Source organism: Monomorium pharaonis, chromosome 2, assembly GCF_013373865.1.
Source record: "Monomorium pharaonis isolate MP-MQ-018 chromosome 2, ASM1337386v2, whole genome shotgun sequence".
Classification (NCBI taxonomy): Eukaryota; Metazoa; Arthropoda; class Insecta; order Hymenoptera; family Formicidae; genus Monomorium; species Monomorium pharaonis.
Window position 1 is genome coordinate 12,143,026 of NC_050468.1, and position 19,876 is coordinate 12,162,901.

Consider the following 19,876-nt stretch of genomic DNA (forward strand, 5'->3'; position numbering starts at 1 on the left):
CGAATAACAGTTGAATAAAAAACACTTTTTTTAAATACCAGAATGAGACTAGTTGTTTTCAACAAATTGAATGCTGAATATTCGGTTTCCATTTCCAAAATTATTCCATTATATTACAATTTTGAGACATTTGCAATTACAGTTGTATAAAAGAGTGCTACTTTCACTTTATCATGATAACTATTGCATGTACCGGAGAAATTTTATTGTAATTGAAATTAAATTTGTTATTTAAATTTAAAAACAATCTTTTGCATCGATTAATAAGATATTCATGGTTAAATATGTATGTGAAAAATTAATTTGCGAATATATAATTTTTCGTTAAAACTTAAACATAATTTAATTTTTATCAGTTATATTAATTCTTCTATTTTGAATGTCTATTTTGAATTCAGTGCATCGTGAAAGATTTTTTTTTATGCATAAACTTCTGTAAAAATTTGACCTTTTTTAATTTTTGATTCTGCTATATAAAATCCATTTTTAATTTATCAATTTTGGTATTGGATTCGTATCTAGTAAACTAAAAAGAAAGCTACAGAAAATAACTAGTCCCGTTCTAATGTTTTTCTTTTTGGTTGGACTGTGCAATATTCGAATAATACGGTTTCTAATAAATTAATGTTGTCTGCCGACGAGTTGCCGCAGAGTGTTGAAAGAGGAGCGCTTATAGATGCGTTTGTTTGCTTTCCGGTATATATACTGCCTGGTCATTCGATGTCACGTGTGCACTAATGCGCGAGCGATGCGTGTTTTTATACAAAACGTACGTTTATGCCCTGAATTTAGACTGCAGAACGCCAAGGCCGTCGCAAACGGGAGCGGGAGGCCGCCAGCGGTCACTTCACGGGCGGCTGCTGTCCCCCAAAGCTCGCCCTTATCTAGCCCAGGGGCCAGCCTAGTAGCCGCCAGCCCGGGAGTCACCTAGTTGACTGTCAGTCCAACGGCACGCGGAGCAGCGGCGACGACAGTTCGGCAGCGAAGTAACACGACCGGCGTGGCGAAGAATCCTTTGGTGAACGACGTCTTGGATCGCGACGTTCTGGGGGGAGGGGAGGGGGAGTATGCGAGGTCTTAATAACGATCACAGTTACGAAAGGGGTACCAGACGGATATACGACACGGATGATGCATGGTTGTTCTCTGCGTCTCTGATTTGCGTACCTACCCGATGGTTGACCAACATCAAGTCTTACTCATCTTTCAAACTTTTCTCCCTCCACACCACTGTTGAGTTGACACCTGCGTCTTCATCCTCGACTACTCTCGTTCTTTTCGCTTGTATCTTACGCTATTACCGCACTCTGTACGCATTCTCCTCGAGTATTGGAGTAGCAGCAAATAGGTGAACCTATCGTAAGTGGATTTTGCCGAGAATCCACACGAGACCGATCGAACCGACTGAAGAAAGCTTGTAGAGCACAGTTTTACCTTTCGCTTAAATATGTAAGATACATGTGTATGTAGCGTATCGTGCCTCTTCAGGAGTACGAGAACCGCATGGTCCGACACATACATGGTTGACCTTTTGCTACATCGCGATAACATCGAAGTTGACGAGCCGTTCCCGTAATATTTTATTAAATCTCTGTGTGCACCGAGCTGAAAATCGCACAAAATCGTCGCTTTCGTAGGTTCAAATAGCTCGCGAGTTTGCCACTGACAGATCTACGGAACCGCGCGTTTTGAAACGAAATGTTTCTTCAGCACGAGACCACTTTGTAGATATGTTTCTCCTTTGATGATACCGATCGACGGGCTTGAAACCTTCTTCGGAATGAAAAAGAAACACATAAACTGATTATATATATATATATATATATATATATATATATATATATATATATGTACATATGTGTTTTAATTCTAAAAACAAGCTTGTTTTAAATTTCTATTTACATCAAATTTAAATTAAATTTTGTGTAATAAATGTCAATATTTTTTATATTTTTTAAATAAAGTAGAAATTACTTAAAAACTTTTTTATCAGAAAAGAATTTTGTGTCGAGTTTTGTATCATCAATATCAAATTTGTCAATCAACATGATTTTATCTTTTTCTACAACAAAGAATTAATATTTATGTAGATATTATTAAGTTTACTGTTTTCTTGATTACATATAATCATATTGTTTGTATACCTTACAGAAATTTTTGTATTGACAGAATTAAATTAGACAGTGATTGATTGCTTATTTTGAACATTAAAAACAACAGTAGTGCTTTCATGTGTAAAATAAATAATTAATCACCGGCCAATTTAATACTGCCGATGTTAAGTTCCTGTAAAAATAGAAAACAATTACTTTGCAATACTTTTTATTCTTTGTTCTTAAATTAACATTTTTAATTGATTGGAACAAAATTATGGAATTGTATCAAGGAGGAATAGTGTCTGCGAAGAAAAAGAAAAGAAAGCAGTCTCGATTAAATGAGATTTATCTTACGTTCACGCGAGAATCTTTATGTTTAAACTTTTTTAGAATATTCCCAGTATTTTTATTCACAATTTGGGCTGCCGTTAACAGACAATTAACGAATGAATGAGCGATCAGAATATAAAGGAGCGACGTGAAATTTACTTTGCGTAATAATGTATTACATTTTAGCGACGGCTAAGATAAGTCTCATAAACATGAGGAGCATAAGTGAAATTTTGGATACGAATTGAAACACAGATAGAATGTTTACCCTTTATGAGGTTAGGTTTTTTAAAATTTCGATCGCTATTATTATCTGTGTACTATTTTTAAAAAATATTTTTACGAGAGGAGTAAATTTAATCGACACGCGCGTGAAGCTGAGCACCGCATCCCTATCATTTAGGGTAAAACTGATAGCGCAGCCATCGAGAATCCACTGTATATAATTAGATGAGAAATTACTGTCGTTCAAAACGTGGTAGAAAACGGTCTCTTTCGTGTACGACTTTGTTTTGCTTGAGAGACGCAAAGTAAACGAAAAGAGCTGTACTTTGATTAAAAAAAAACAAAAAAAAAAACTTTTGAGAAAGCGAGAGAAAAAAGTGGGAAACAGAGCAGAAAAAGAGAAACTAATTATTACAGGAGAAATTACAAGAAAAAAAAAAGAGAGAAAAGAGGAAAAAACGGGCCCTTCGTCCAAAGGGGGCTATTTCATCCACGGGCTGTGCTAGTCACAGTATAATCAATTTTAAAGTAGTACTTTTTAGAACGTAAGCTAGTCGATTATACATTGTTACAAAAAAAAAACTACCTACCGTTTCTCTCTCTCCGATAGGGGATTTTTTTAAAGGTTCTCTAGCGTAAAGATATAATTAGCGGTAAAATTTAAGGGCGTAGTTGATTGCGGACGCGCGCGAATTGTCGGCGTGATTGTCCCGGCGTTCTAAGTTCAGAGTTCGGGTGGACAAACGTCTATTGTGATAAATTTATGGTGATCCAAGAAAGTATTTCCGCGCAACGGGACAAGAAGGGGAGATAAGAGAAATCCACGTGCGTCACCGCGTGCGCGCGCGCACGTGGGCGCTCTCGCATGATGTGCGTAAAAAAAAAAAAGAGAGAGGAAAACGGAAACAGACAGACAGAGAGAGAGACGGACGGATGGAGCGAGATCCGAGGGATGAACTGGTGAGCCGATGTTACGCCGTGCGGGATCCGTTGTGTCGTGGGGGAGTAAAAGTGTGTCGATACCGCGCGTCGTAAATGTGAGGGGGCCGCGCTCTGCGGATTTTCGAATTGCCGAATTTCTTCGAGACAGCAAATCAACCCATATCGACCCTCTCCCCTCGGGGGTGTGTCTCGCAGAAACTCACAGCGAATTGTGAGATCTAATTAGAGCGACGTAATTGCGGAGCGCGAGATGGGGTGTTACTACAATATATATTGTACACATGAGTCAATTCCAACGAGCATTTTCATGCTATTAAGCTTAAAGAGTTATTAGTTATTAAAAGGGGAGGTGAGAGGCGTGCGCGGGAGGCGAGAGGAGAACGGGAAGAAGGGAGGAAAGGGAAGATAACAAATTCTTACACTCTTTTAATCATTGTTAATTAATTAAAAATAATCACGATCCTATCGAAATACTTAAAAAATGAGTAAAATAATAATAATTATATACACAAAAAAAACTATTATTATATATATATTAATATTTTTGCTTATTACATATTTAAGAATCTAATTAAACGAGGGCTAGAGATTATAAATGTAGCGGGCACGAGAGGCGTTAACGATAACGACGACGACGACGACGACAATGACGACGATGACGACGACGACGACGACGACGATGACGACGACGACGACGACGACGACGACGATGATGACGACGATGATGAGTAAAGTCTCAAATTAGGGATAATTCTAGGTAGTCGAGCTTGTCGTTATGCGTGGCAATCAGGTTCCGAATTGAAGAAATGACGAAGAAGGACGACACCGCGCGCGTGGTCTCGGCGGAAGAACAAAAGTCCTCGGTACGCGATACTCGCACACGAGTACCGAGGACTGGGCGCACTGTCGCTTTTCACCGGGGTCTCTCCGCGAGACAAGTCGAATATATAATAATATTTTTTACCCGCGGAATGGCGGACAGGGAACGGCCGACACCGCGCGAGATTTTCCGAAGTTTTTCGCCGTCGCTCCATACTCATTGCATAATTAACCACGTACACCGAGGGCAAGCTGGGCGAAGGTATTTCATTAGACCGAAGGCTGAGAGCAAGACGGAGAAAGCAATGGGGGGGGGAAGACAAGGAGGGAGGCGGTCGCTGAGGAAGGATGGAATAATCTTAATTAAAAAGACATCGCTAGGGTAGGCGCTTCGATGAATAACATAAACTTTAAAAGTCATTTATAATACAAATTATTCTCAAAATATAAAGAAGTTTAATAAGTAAAGGAGAGAAAAAAAAACAATTTTTAAATTCTACGTAAGAGGAAGCCAAGAGTCAAAGACGACTAGATGATAGGAGCCGCATGGCCTAACTGCTGCCACTTTAATTAATTAAATAAATAATTATAACTTTATTACTCAATTAATCTCGATACAACAGATGGGAAATAATGCAAAAAAAAAAGAGAGAAAGAAACCTCTATAACACATTCTATCTCATGCCACCTTTCAAACTACTCTCTAGATGCAGAGACGAATCAGTAGGTGTATTAATAGCGGACTTATTAAAAGCACTAAGGAACTAACAGGAACTTAATTCTTCTCCTAAAAAATCAAGAACGATCGAGATTCGCGCTATAGATTCCAGAGATATATTTCCAATTGTCCATTTCTCCAGGATTGCACGAGACACACACGCGCGCGAGGTTCGCCCGTGCGTGCGGTTTCCGCTGTCGCGAGCCCGTCCGGAATCCTCCCCTCGGCTCTACCGGCGAAACCGTGTTTCGAGAACCGCCTGAATCCCACAGCCCCCAAAACAGCACGGAGGGACGAGTTCCGACGCCGCGTGCTGGCGGAAGCGCGGTTTCGCCGCGGCTCTTGCGTATATTTTTTACAAAATAGAGGGAAAAAAAAAAGAGAAAAAGAAGAATTCCGAAGGATTCCGACACGGTCCCCGGGGTTGGCGCCCGGTCGAGTGGCCCGGCGCGGGCTCGCGATCGCGCGAACACGCGGCGCGGCGCGGCGCCGCGCGTTGCACGCGTCGAAACGATGTCGAAAGGGTCGAAACGATCGGGCCGGTGCCTATGACAGCGCCCGCTGCGCAGACACCGGGGGATTACACATCAGGGAACACAGAATTACACGGAGTACCACAGATACACGAGGAGTTATAGGGAGACCTTCAAAAAAAAAAAAAAAAAGATATACTTTGTTCCTTCGTCGCGACGGTCACTTTGTACCTGCTTGCTGCCTGCCTGATCCTAAACACGACACAACTCCCAGTCACGCGTGGCGGCGTTCACACACACCACACAAAACACACACGGAGACACGTAAAACACAGACACACACAGATATACACAGCCTTTTTATTCCGCTCGATGATTGATAACGTCCAAGCATGTCGCGTGTACTTTCGTTGTGATAATCTGACGCGTTGCGAAAATCATTTCTCCACGTACGTCGAGAACCGAGCTGATTTGCCATTTGTTGTTCAGTCCCGTCGTCGATTTTTTCGCGATAGGGAGAAAGAGAGCGAGAGAAAGGGAGAGAAAGAGAGAGAGAGAGAGAGAGAGAGTGTGAGAGTGAGAGAATGAGAGCGAGATTTTCCCGGAATGTTGATGATGGTTTCGACGACTGTTTCGACATCAATCCGCTCTTGGCGTTTCCGCGTTTCGAAATTCGGACGGTCGCGCAGAATCCTCGATCCTCTCTCGTTGCTGCCTGCGTAATCGCCCGACGGGGGGTACGAGTGCCCAAAAATCAGAAAGTTTCGGAACGGGGTGGACGCGTAGATGTGGGCACGTACGTGCTAGATTTTACTAGCGGAAACGAATAAACGGTAAAGGCTCCATCTCTTGTAATATTTTTATTATCGCAAGCGTAATATTATATATATAAATATAAATATATATATAATTAAATTATTATATTATTAAATAAAGGGATTATGCCACTGTTTATTATTTATTGACTAACGTTCGACTAATATTGTAAATAATAACGAAAATATTTTATCTATATTTCCGATCTCCGGGGGGGCGCCGGGCGGGGGTGGCGTATTATCTCTTGTCCGCCCTTGCGGCGATCATTAACGGTCGCCGTTTCGCCCGCCCCTCTATTGTTACACCATTTCATCACATTGCATTTAATAAATTATATATTTATTGACTCATACTTACTTTTCACTTGCCCTATTCATCTTTCCACCTTGCCCGTCCCCTTCCTAATCTATTTCCTCTTACGATCTTTCTCTCTCTCTTTCTCTCTTTGAAACATTTTAGACGACACCGTCAATCTCATCAAGATAATTACCGCCAACAATGTTCAGGTAATTATAAGTTTCGTAATATTTGCAAGTAATGAGGAAGGAAGGTCTTGCCGTAATAAATCATTTAGTAAATTACGGGGGAAAATTATGTACTTTGTTAAGAAATTGCATCGGAAAGTAGGATAACGGTTCAAGTGCTAGATTACTTTGTGTGAGTAATTACCTTAATTAATCAATTTCTAATAAAACACACTATGTAAGCCGACTTAATATGACTGTCGAATATTGTGTATTACGTCTCGGACCGAGGAATATGGAGAGTAATATAATTATTGAGGCCAGGCAAAGGAATATCCATGCAAATAATGAGCTTAGAGTAACGTTTGGAGAAGTTGCTTATAGGGCTTTTATCGAGGCCAAGACGAATTTCCGGTCCCAACTGTTCGTCTCTCTCGAGTGAAACGTGACGAACCAAGTCTTCGCGAACCACCAAATTGAACGAATCGTATTCATAGTGCGGAGATAATGATTCTTTCTCGCTTTGTCTAATGCCTGAACTGCTTCGCGGAGAAATACGCAAGCACAAATAACATGTACATTCCTGGAGGGGGCGAGAGGTGGTTCAGAAAAGAGATTTACCTATCGTCTTCCTTTTCCGCAATAGTTTATTTAAAGCATACAAACGGTACAAACTTTATTTGCTGTCACTTTGCATATAAATTAAATTAAGTCGCTCGGATATCGTGCGTATAACAAGAAGGAGAGAGACAGCGGGAGCTAGACAGACGGAAAGGGCAAACACGGCCGTGTGTATTTTTCGTGGCTGTCAGGTGGAGAATCGACCCGGGGTCCAAGATTTTCCCCGAGAATTCAGAACCGCTCGCCGCCGAGTGAGCGGCGCGATTCTATTCACGCGTCGTTGCGCTCGTCGATACGATTGCCGTTTTGTATTCTTTTTTTCTCTTTCAGATTTTTCTCTCTACCATTCCGATATTTCTTTCATCCTGTATCGCCTCGCGCGCCAAGAGAGAGAGAATGCATGAATCCAATACTCGTCAAAGCGGCACGAGAACGAACGATCCGCGCGGTAAACCGCGGAAAAGCGATGGCGGATCTACGTGCTTCGCAACTAGAAACGCGGGAGCGTTGAGATTGACTTGTCCGGACAATTTTGATAATGAAAAATTAGCTCGAAACAGAAAAAGCGTGCTATTTTCTACTCTGCTAATTTTGCCCTCGTTGCCACCGACTCTGGTGGTCGTAAAGCAAATAAGAAATAGAAAGAGGGTAAATAATCATAAAAATGGTCAAACTTTTGTTTAAATCATTTATCTGACAGATCCAGTCATGTGCAAAAATAATATTAGTAAAGACAAATTATTGCGTGAATATTCAGTCGTCAATAAAAACGCTAGAATTTCACGCATCAATCAGTTATTAATTATTTACAATGCAATCCGAAATAATAGCCGTCTTTACGACAATGGATGCTTTTTATTCATAAAGGGACGCAAAAATCGTTAATTTCGTGATAAGTATTCTTGCGATTTATCATTTTCTTGGATAAAAACTGCGGACGTAATAAATTTATTATGTTCAGACACTGAAGGTAATTTTCTGGAAATAAAGAGTGAAATAAATTATGACAAGCTTTATAAGATTTACAACAGGATTTTCCAATTATAAGCAACAAATAAAAGAGTCTATATAATTGGATAAAGCAGGTTGTAATAATATTTCATTTCTCCGAGTTTAAAACAAGATATATTTGTACAACATCTTAAAATCACTAAATTAGAAAATCTAACTCAACAGCTTGTATTTCTCAAAATATGTGTGTTATACATTATAATTTAAAAATTACAACTAATAATTTATCCTCCATAATACATGTAACCATTTTTTTATATTTTATTTCCTTTCTATTCTTTTCTACTTTTTTCCATTTCGAGCTTTGTTAAATATTTGTTGAAGATTTTAAATACGCGATGTGAAAAAGTTATTCGAGATTATTGGAATTTGATTTCGCAGATAGTCTCTCTTTAATTTAAATTTAAATATTCAAATATGCGACATTGTTCAGAAATGTTCTCTAAATATTCGCTCGTCATTAACAGTAATTAATGAACGCGAATATCAAACAACACGTAGGTACCTGTTTGAAGCAGAGCTCCTTTAATATTAAACAAAACGTAATCAATGTGATCGACGAGCTCAGAATACTTGGACCCGGTGATTCTCGCGGTCGCAGACGACGATGTTGCCGGTAGAGGTGACGGCGACGCCCTCGAGGCCTTTGAATTCGCCGTCGCTGCTGCCCCAGCAGCCGAAGGACTTGAGGAACGCTCCGTCCGGGCTAAAGATCTGTATACGATTGTTGCCGGAGTCAGCGACGACGATGTAGCCCTGATCGTCCACGGCGACACCCCGCGGAAACTTGAACTGACCCTCTTCCGAGCCCTCCGAGCCAAAGGAAGTCAGAACGCGGCCGTTCACGTCGAATATCTGCACGCGGTGATTGTTGCCATCGCTGACGATCACCCGATTGGTGTTGCTTACCGCGATGTAATGTGGGTGTTCTAACTGGCCGCGTCCGTTACCACACGAGCCGAACTTGCCCACGAATGTGCCGTCCGATTGAAATACCTGCGATCGGACAGATATTCCGCAATAATCAGATAACAGCATTAAAGTTGGTCTAAGATTCTTTTGGACAATTTTTGAGGAGAAGCGTTTTCTAACCAAATAACTTGTAGACAGAAAACTTGGTTTCTAGTTTCTCGGGATTGCTGAATTTGATTCTGATCAAATGATATAATTTGATTATTATACGACTCAGTTTCAAGTTTATAGAATCGCAATTTAAATGTAACTTGAAAATGTTCAAATTCAAATGTAATAATCTTCAATGAGAGAAAAAAAATTTGTCACAGAGCTCGAATGAGTTTGAAACTTGATGCGCTTACAAGCATTTGTCCCAGCACTAAATTAAAATAAAACTGAAAACAGTATTACTTAGAAATATTAAAAATTATTTAAAACCAAATTTTACGATAAATTAAAAAAATATTGTTAGCTATAAAATTAAATTTTTAATTTTTAATTTTTTAATTATCTTATAGGTCAATTTTATAAAAATCAAGCTAGCAGTTTACAAAATATCTGAAAATGACTTTAAATGAAGTCACAAAATATTAACAATTGTTAAAAGTTACTCATTAAAAATGTATTTAAAACTGTAGTAAAAAAAATACAAGTGTGTGTTGCATAAGCCATTATAAATAAAATTTCTCATTGTTTTTTTTCTCTGCAGCTGATTTCAGCAGAGTTAAAATTATATTTACGATCAAAACATTTTGTCGTTGATTTAAAAAAAAAAAGAATGTAGAAGTTTTTATATGCACCTCGATAACTTTTAACTGGTATTGCAGAGTGAAAACGTCATTAGTTCTATCAAAGAATGAATCGATTGTACGTCGAGTTGATCGATTAGCCTTACGATAAAGCACGCACCTGCACGCGATGATTCTCCTTGTCACATACGTAGATGAATCCGAGGGCGTCGGTGGTGATGCCCCAGGGATAATTGAATCGGCCGTCGGCGGTGCCCTGGGAGCCGAAGGCCCGCAGAAAGCGGCCGGACGGATCGAGCACCTGGATCCTGTGGTTGTAGCGGTCCGCGATGATGTACTGCCCGATTCGATTTACGGCCACCCCGGCGAGGCAATCGAACTCGCCCTCGCCGCTGCCGTACGTACCGAACTCCTTCATAAAGTTCCCATTACCGTCGAATACCTGTGAACCGACCAGGCGCACAGTCGTTTACATCGAGGACTGATATTAAAATTGGCATTGCGTCCGACCGCAATAACCAGGACTAGGATGAAGAATTTTTCCTCTATATCTTATTTACGGTTGTCGATACTACGCCCGTAAAATCCTGAAGGCTTCGTTCAGCTTTACGCGCTTATACCTCTGGTTAATACTACTATTGCTTTAACCGACGCGATTGATTTACTGAGGCATACGTGTTGTCATATATTGAATTTGACCAGTTGTTACGAGGTAAAATAATTGACTTTTTAAAATTACATTTTTTGTAACTAATTATAATTTTTGATATAAATTTTATTATAAAAATAGTTGTATTATAATATTATTATCTATTTGACTAGCAAGATAACTTTACTTCTCGTATTTAATGTTCCATTTAATCTTGGAGTACTAACGTGGATGAATTTTTATCTAAGTGCTAATCAAATATAATACAGTCCTTGTTATTAAATTTTTCAGTTTAAAACATTTAATAAAATTTGATTTATATTAAAATATCTGTTATCCTAATAGTTTGTAACATGTAATGTAAAAAAAGTATTAATAATTTCTTAAAAATGTAAAAAAATTTGAATTATGTGAGTTATATAAATACATATTTAAATTAAAATATTCGCTAATAAATAATATATTAGTATTTAATAGTATTTAATTGTTAAATATTTATATTATTTATTTACTTATAAAATTTAAAATAAATTTCTTATCTATCTATGTGATTAAAAATATAAGTATATTAATCTGAGTTATAATGACTAGAAATAATTAATCTATAATTGTAGCATAATACTAATGTAATTATACAAAATAATTTTAAAAAAGTTAATTTATTCCACTCTTTGTATTATGGATAATTATATATACATTTATATGATATAGATACAAATTTTTTAATTTAAATTTTCAAATATAAGTTTTTTAAATTATTTTTTAATGAAAATTAAAAAAGCTAATAACGTATATAATGTTAATGTAAAAAAATATAAGTAGCATTCCAAGGTTAAATAAGCCTAAGTTTAGAGATTAATTTTGACATTAGGTAAATGCCTTACTTGAACACGATGGTTGGAGCTGTCGGCCACGACGATGGAATTGTCTGGGCCGACTGCGAGGCCTCTCGGCCAGGTAAAGCATCCGGCTTCGCTCCCCCGCATCCCGAACTTAAACAGCTGCCGCCGCTTCAGCAAGTAGTGACTCCTCCGACCATTGCTAGAATCGATTAAAGAGGCGGTCAATAAAATTCATTAAGCGGAGATTTTCAATCTTCTCGCGATTATAGATCTCTCTAGTCTCTGACGGATCATCGATCTGACCGAGTTGTTAATCGTGCGGGCACGCGCGCTAAAATTCACGTGATGAACACACTTTTTCTTCATCTGATATAACTCCCGAAACCTTATTGTGTTAAGAAAAGTTGCGGAGCGAACAAATTCAGAAAGAAAGAGAGAGAGAGAGAGGGGGAGGGAGAGAAAGAGAGAGAAGAGAGTAAAGGGGGGAGTAAAAAAGAAGCAAACTCGGATATAGTGGAGCTCTGTATCTTCATTGTGCACGGCTGTTCTTAGAGGAATGTTTTTCGTAAATCCACTTTTCAGGAGAGACGCGATGTTTCACGCCGGCGGAAACAGCGGTAGATCTTTGAGAATTATGGCCGTGCGAGAGAAGTCCCAGAGAGAGCAACGCAACGGATAACGAGGATAAAGTGTTTTGATTGCAATGGCTTCTAGAGCCGTGTACGACCTCGGACCTCAGCCCAAGGTTCAAGCACGCTTGTCCGTGGCGTATTTAGAAAATCTTATGCGCTCCTCCGAACAGGTAATGCCCATCCTGTTCTTCTTTCTGTAAACTATGAGACTCGCTTCCTCCTCCCTTGGGCGCAGGCTTCGCCAGTATTGAACAGGAAAACCTGAACGAAACTTCGCGGCTCGCGTTCAGCCGTTTCCTAAATTGGATCTCAAGGAAATACGACGCTTTCATTCAAAGCTAAAGTAAATTTCAAAGAAAAAATTTGTAACGTCGTAAAGAAGAAACTTCAGACGCGTCGGAATTATCGAATTGTCCTGTCTAGTATTGCACATAACTCAAAATTATCTTGACAAAGATAAATTAAATGTAAACGTATCTTAAATAAGAGATAAAGATAATTTAATTTTAATTTTATTTAAATAAAACAAAATTATATGTTATTTGATCTAGACAATTTTGAGACTGTCGTTGAGTAAAATAATTTAAGATATACAACAACAATATATTTGTATTTTTATATTTTTATATATTTATATTTTCAGAAACAAGAGCTTCTCAAATAATTCAATGTAACAAAAAATGTTCCTCTTGTAATTGAGATTAATGTACAATATGAATCAATAAAAATCAAAGTTAAAAAATATAGAAAGAATATAAAACTCACATTATAATGATTGACAAAGCTCTTTGTGCAATACTTTTCAAATCACTTATAATTTTAAAACAATTTTCATATTCTATCTGTGTAAGCTGTTGTTATCACTTTAAAAAAATTACTTAGTTCAGCATCTTAGGACAAATGATAATTTGAAGTTGAAGCTAAAGATGAGATTTCGTATTCATTGTTGTTCACATTAATTTTGATAATTTGAACGATTAACACTTTTTTAATCCAAGACAAAAATGCGGATGATACACACCCTTTAATAATTTAGTTAAGATAAAATTTTGCTTCCTCTAAATAATTATGTAGATAATTTTATATAGATAATGGCAAACACTAATCTTTATATATGTTGTCTTTCGTTATCTTTTACGTAACTGTGATTATATAAGCTGCTTGAGATGCGCTTTACGTCAGCCCCATGTGCCCTTATGTAATGTGATTAAAACTCACCTAGTGGAGGAACCTGCTGCCGCGGGTGTAACGGGAGCTGCTGTAGGGGACGTGGGGGAGCCTGACGGGTTTTTTTGGTCGTCGTCAGAAGATTCGAAGGATGTTTGCCCGGCATGCCTCAGAGGCAGGCCCAACGACAACCTCCGTGAAGCCGCGCTGGTGCTGCAAAAATGGTGTGTCGACGTTCGTGTGAAATCATAATTGATGATCAATTACACGAATCCAATCGGTTCATGTCATTTCGTTTCTTTTGTAACAGTATCATGTTAATTTCGCACACTGATGTGATCTATAATAAATATGATGTACCTAATAGCTATATCGATTCCAATGTGTGCGCATTATATTCTAAACCATTGTCCATACAATGCGATTAAGGCTTTATTGATACTATACGTGATTATATGTTGCACTATTTGCAATGTGACTCGCAATTTATATTCATTATGTGGAAAATAGACAATTAATTAGTACAGCCGCGCGTGGGGGGCTTTATCATTCAAATATTTACAATAAACACGAAGCTCTGACGAATTTCGAATATTAGGATCTCTCTGGTTTCTGGTTTGCCACGTTGCGTCCCACGCATTTATTTGTTATGTAGAAACTCCGTTACTGAGTACAGTAGTCGGGTTTGCCCACCTGGACGAAGGTATCGTGGAGGACGAGGAGGGCGGTTCCTTGTCCTTAGTGGTGCGGTTGCCGTATTTGTTTTTGAGGTACCTGGCCCAGGAGCTCAGGGCCGCGCCGTCCTTCTCCGTGCCCGGTCGATCGCGCTCCGGGCTCGGTTCCCTCGACTTCAGAGCATGGGTGCTGCGGCTACGCGCCAGTTCCGAGCCGGCGCCGTACTTCGCCGCCAGGTAGGCATTCGGCGACTGGGTCGTCGGCGATGGTGGTTCCTCGTCCAGGTCGAGATCGTCGCCGCCGAAGTTGTGCGAGCTCCTGGAACGGGCCAGACGTTGTCGGCGTTCCTTCAGGGCCGCGTAGCGCGATCTCGTTGACAAGGGCGAATCGATCTCCGCGTCCAAGTCCCTCTCGCGCTCCCGGTCACGCTCGCGCTCGCGTTCTCGTTCCCGTTCACGATCGCGTTCACGTTCCCGTTCACGCTCACGTTCCCGTTCCCGTTCACGCTCACGTTCCCGTTCGCGTTCACGTTCCCGTTCACGTTCTCGTTCGCGGGACGCCATCATTGCCGCCTGACTCCTGCTCTTGTTCAAGAACCTGAAACATCAGACAGACCAGCGCGCTCAGTTTGTCTGCATCGAATGCTGATTCTTTTTATGTTAATATCGCGAAATGGAAGTAATTTACTCTTGTGGAAATATCTTCAGAATATGAAAACAATTTTAGGAACTTTCCGTCTCCGAGAAAGTGATCTACGTGTATCTGTCACACTCGACTTTTACATTAAAAAAATAAAAAAGTATTATTAATTTTATTTCTTTGGATATCTTACACTGAAAGAACAGTTTTACTAAAGTATTTGAAAATTGAGCTGTAGATATAGATTTGGAAATAATTTTCTTAGTTTATCAAAATAATTGTGTACGACGTCCAACTGCTAAAAAAATTTATACATTCTAGCGACCAGTTTTGAATGTCCTACATAATTATTTTGATTTAAACAAAATTGCGATATACACTAAAATTTTTCCTCACGTATATATAATTTCAAAGATTGCCGCGTAGAATTTTGTAAGACATTCTCTGTGGTGCATACTTTATACAAGAGTAAACTTCCATATGACACGTATCTATTTCATTCAACAATGATATTTATAAACAAGTTTATAATTACTGTAAAATAAGATAATTAAGCAGAGCAAAAAGAGCAATATATGTAAAATTTCGTCTTCTTGCGTATTTGCTAGATGACACGTAGACTATCTAGAAGCGTAAGAGACTCATTGTTAATTGTAAAAAAACGTTAAAACAACAATTAAGATCGATTTTTCATTATAATGTCCCCTAAAGTGTATTTGTTAATGCGCTTTTGCCGATATTCGAATTACATTCCTCGAATTTTCCGAATTAACCGATAGTAAGGTAATTCAAACAACACAGCATTAGTTCCAGTTCCTTCATATTTTTCACCGATCAACTTTCCCGCGAGGATTTGCGAACTACTCTCGCGTCGAGTGCCCGACTTTTCTCTTTCGATCTAGACTGCGGTTGTTCAAGCTGAATTCGAGTAGATTTCAAGTAAGCGTACACCCCGAACATCGGAGGGTACGCGAGAGAAGTGCCTCCACCCCAACACGCACGCGGGAAAGACGATATCCACCGAGAGCGAATGGTAGTATCTCTGCGGTCGTATTTTCGAATGAGACCTCGCATCGGGCTATTTCGGTGCATGCGTGCCGCGTAGCGCAGGCCGTGCGGTGTGCAAACACGTATGGATGCAATATCGTAGGATAATCAAAACAGGCGGACAATGTCTACATGTCGTTTTCTAATTTAAAAACGCAAGTCACTTTCAAAGTAAAAATGGTCGAAGGAAATTCCTCGCTTGTACGCATCATATGTTTACCATTAATTCTTATTATTGGTAATTTTATCATACGTTCAAAAAGACAAAAAAGTATGAATATATCACTTATAAAGGGTTTTCTACAAAAATCAAATAATCCCCTTTAAAAAAATCTAGGTCATCAAAATTTTTACCGTTCTATTGAAAACTATTCTGACTGGGCACAAATAAAACGGAAAACAGGAAATATAAATATAAACAGGTAGTAAATATAAAATTTCCCCGAAAATAAGCCCAGAGATTTTTTTTTAAATACATCTTCATAATATTAATCAACATTAATTGCCTACAACATTTTCTTATATATATATATTATACGCTCAAAGAAAAATTACCATATTTATACAAAGAGAGATATACAAAGATTTTTATTTAAAAATAATTCGTAAAATTTTATAGATAAAAAGATAAAAAATATTATTGCTTTAATACTTTAAATAATATTTTCTTTTCCATTTTGATTATTCAATTAATATTATAAAAAAGATAAATGTAAGATATTATAAAAAGCTAAAAACACATTAATTAATAATATCAAATAAATAGTAAATATAAAATATCACAAATTCAGAGATATTTTATTTTTGCTTTTAAATGCATTATTAAAATATTAATCAAAGTTCACAATTTTGTTTTTATATTTATTACGAATATTCTATATCAGAAAAAAATATATACACTATAAGATCAATTTCAAGATAAAAAAAAACGTCTTCTTAGAAATTTAATTTTTTTAAATTATTTGATTTTTATAAAAAATCCTTTATATACACATATTTTTCATTAAAAAGTAAAATATTTGACAATGGTAAAAATAATCCCTTGAAAATTATACGGTTATTACAATTTTGCTAAAATTAGTACTGTACCAATTAAATCCCAGTGCATAAATAACAAATGATGTATTTACTAATTACACGAGCGTACTACATTAAACTTATTTTGTGCAGCGTACCCGCTAGGAAACGCTATTTATGCGAAACTGTGGTGCGCACATTGCACGCGAATATTAAAAGACACAATAATACGGGCGTGTCGTAAATTGCATACGCTAATGAGCACAGGGGTAACGAAGTTAAGGAGCTAACTGCTTTTCATGTATACGCTGGTAAACTTTGTGCCGGTACCACTATCTCGTTTATTAAACTTATGAGAACGAGATTTGCATTTGATTGTCCACGAATCTATCCATCGTCCGCAAAATAGGAAATTCTTGCGGTCTCGAGTCGTCGTACAAAAAGTTACGTGCAATCGCATGAGATTTTAATATCATGTCAGTTGACTTTGAGCTTTCACATGGCGCATACAAACGACAAATAATAAGGGCACACGAGTAATGCCTTGCATACCAGTTGAAGCCTTCCCTCTTATCTCGCTTAAAGCATTATTACACAGATACGGAAAATTATTATTATTGCATAAAATTATTTCGAGTGTGTTAATTCAACGAGATAACAGCGAGACAGGCTGCGAGATTATCAGTATAATTAATTTCTACGCTAATTGCGTCTGAAGTGTGGTCTGTACACCTGCCGGAAGCGTTCATCGTCAGTGAGGAATTTATAGTAGAAGATGTCGTTACACTTCGGTCGGATCGACACTGCGGGTTTTATGCTTTCGGCTTGAATTTCAAAAAAAAAAAAAGAGGAAATCTAATGCTTACGAAGCTGCCACTGATTTGATTCGATTCCAGCTCCATGGATGAGTGCAACCATCGGGGACCACCGATGCGCCGCACTTTTTATCACAGATTCGTGAGACATCCTGTATGTATACATGACTACGATGAATATATGCAAATAAGTATTTTATTATGGTTCGTAAATATGTTATGCGCTTCAATACGAGTAAGCATTAGGTTATTGTCGAAAATTAGCGAAAATTATAAAGCTGTTACTCTTTCGATACGATCGGAACATTTGAAAAGGGACTGGAGATGTCAATAAAGCTGCTTGAATTAAAAAAAAAAAGAACTAAGCAACGTTTTAAATTCCTTTCTTACTTCATTTTGTTAAAATTCATAATTATTTAAATGTCGAAGAAATTCCGATATCTAGCATACGACATTATTTTAAGCTTGTGCAGACAATAACAGCTCATATGATTGCTGCTGATTAACCACAAATAACCGGGGAAATGTAAATCTCATTGTATTAAATTGCAATTAACATCCCGGGGCGAAGTTAGTGTTGCGTCGAGTGAATTGCGCGATGCGGATGAAATTTTCGAATTGCGTCAAACAATGTTTGTGTAGGGTCGCTCGAATTTGAGAAAGTTCATGAATGTCCGCAAACTTCGGTATAAACATAGTTTATCGCGCGCCCGGTTTGTATGACTTTGCACTGAACCTCCCCCAACTAAGTTCGTATTTCGCCCGTATTAGGTCGGGTCCCAGTGCATCGGTAGAACCGACGTGTCACGAAGTAAGAAGTTTCCAGTTTACGAAACTGGTAGATCAGATTGCGGCGTGGATCGATGGTTCTACATTTCTCCCAAACGGCTGTGTAGGAGCTGCGAAGTTTCGACAGTGTCGATTCGTTATAACGGCGAGCGGAGTGTGCAACGTGCTAAGAATACCGTCTAACGTTATGCAGTAATCCATTTTTGACAGCATGAGTGTATTCTTATACACTCCAATATATTAAAGAGGCTCGATTATATTTTTATTGTAATTTTAAAAAATCCAATTTCCATTAAATAACAATAATAAATTTAATATTATCAGATCACAAATAATGTTTTGAACAGTGTTGGCAAGTTTTTAAAAATTTTGGAAAAGAATGGTTTTTTACTGTTTCTCTTAATTTTTCTAGAAAAAAAAAGAAAAACTTTTCTCTCAATTTTATTGTTCTAAAAAATGAAAAAATTAAAAAACTAGTTTTAAATATTACTGTTGAAATCGCTGTACCTGGATAATATAACTAATTTATATTGAATATATTAATTATAATCTAAATGGCATTTTAATTAATTAGTAATTATTATGGAAATTAAAGTTCATACAACTGTTTGATATTTTAATTTTCACAAGAAATTATTACTTGCGAATATAATGGGGTGATGGCATGACTGAACTTCATAATGAAAAACTGTTACGAGTTAGTGATAAGTTATATTATGAAGCTTTATAGATTTATAGAAGATTTATAGATTTTCCTATAAAGTTTCTAAGTTCTAATAGTTGAATTTTCCAAAGAATAATTTACGTACTTGATTCTATTATCCGAAAGCATAAATCTTGCTTCCTTGTATGATACCTACTTGTAATCGATCCAATGTTCTACCGCTTGAATGTATTCTCGTTGAGATAATGTTTTAGCGGAAGTGAGCATGTACGTGTCTTGAAGGGTGTAAAGAACTGACATTATTATTTTTCAAAAGATTGTGTAATATTATACAGTTTGCGTTCGAAACGTCACTTAATCTGACGAAGTGTGAAAGTCATATTTATGTCGTGTATTAGTAAGAATTTTGTGAATTATTTAGAATGAATCTCAAAAGTGATTATGCAACAATAATTTCTTTATCTGTTAGCTTGTTACAATAAGACAAGATTTTATAAATGCTAGAAAAATGGAATTATGCAAGAGTTGTTTGATATTTAAGATAAATGACAAACAGTTAAATTAACAGTTTCTTAACTAAATTAAGTTAAAATTAATGGCTTATAAAATTAGTTTTGTTACGTTATATATACAAAAAATTAATTTAATTAAAAGTTATGTTAAAATTAAATTAATGTAAGTTAAATTTATTTACAAGTTTATTTATAAGTTAAGTTTATATA

The 19,876-nt window shown here is 37.5% G+C and overlaps 2 protein-coding genes across 10 annotated transcripts in view; one reads left to right on the plus strand and one right to left on the minus strand.

The window, feature by feature from the left end:
* LOC105833259 (calmodulin-binding transcription activator 1) overlaps nucleotides 1-1,788 on the plus strand; it is a 59,089-nt gene extending 57,301 nt beyond the window's left edge. For all 5 annotated transcript variants that reach the window (XM_036283320.1, XM_036283317.1, XM_036283319.1 and 2 more), the window contains one exon: nucleotides 793-1,788. In XM_036283320.1, the coding sequence (XP_036139213.1) occupies nucleotides 793-931 (139 nt within the window). In that variant the 3' untranslated portion in view covers nucleotides 932-1,788. The remainder of the gene's footprint in view (nucleotides 1-792) is intronic.
* Nucleotides 1,789-2,859: 1,071 nt separating this feature from the next.
* The window catches only part of LOC105838074, a 93,548-nt gene continuing 76,531 nt past the window's right edge, over nucleotides 2,860-19,876 (minus strand). For 4 of the 5 annotated variants that reach the window (XM_036283313.1, XM_036283314.1, XM_036283312.1 and 1 more), the window contains 6 exons: nucleotides 17,753-17,853; nucleotides 14,202-14,780; nucleotides 13,560-13,721; nucleotides 11,752-11,908; nucleotides 10,379-10,660; nucleotides 2,860-9,511 (listed from right to left, as the gene is read on the minus strand). In XM_036283313.1, the coding sequence (XP_036139206.1) occupies nucleotides 9,080-9,511; nucleotides 10,379-10,660; nucleotides 11,752-11,908; nucleotides 13,560-13,721; nucleotides 14,202-14,780; nucleotides 17,753-17,853 (1,713 nt within the window). In that variant the 3' untranslated portion in view covers nucleotides 2,860-9,079. The remainder of the gene's footprint in view (nucleotides 9,512-10,378; nucleotides 10,661-11,751; nucleotides 11,909-13,559; nucleotides 13,722-14,201; nucleotides 14,781-17,752; nucleotides 17,854-19,876) is intronic. The other variant, XM_036283316.1, reaches the window with a different exon arrangement.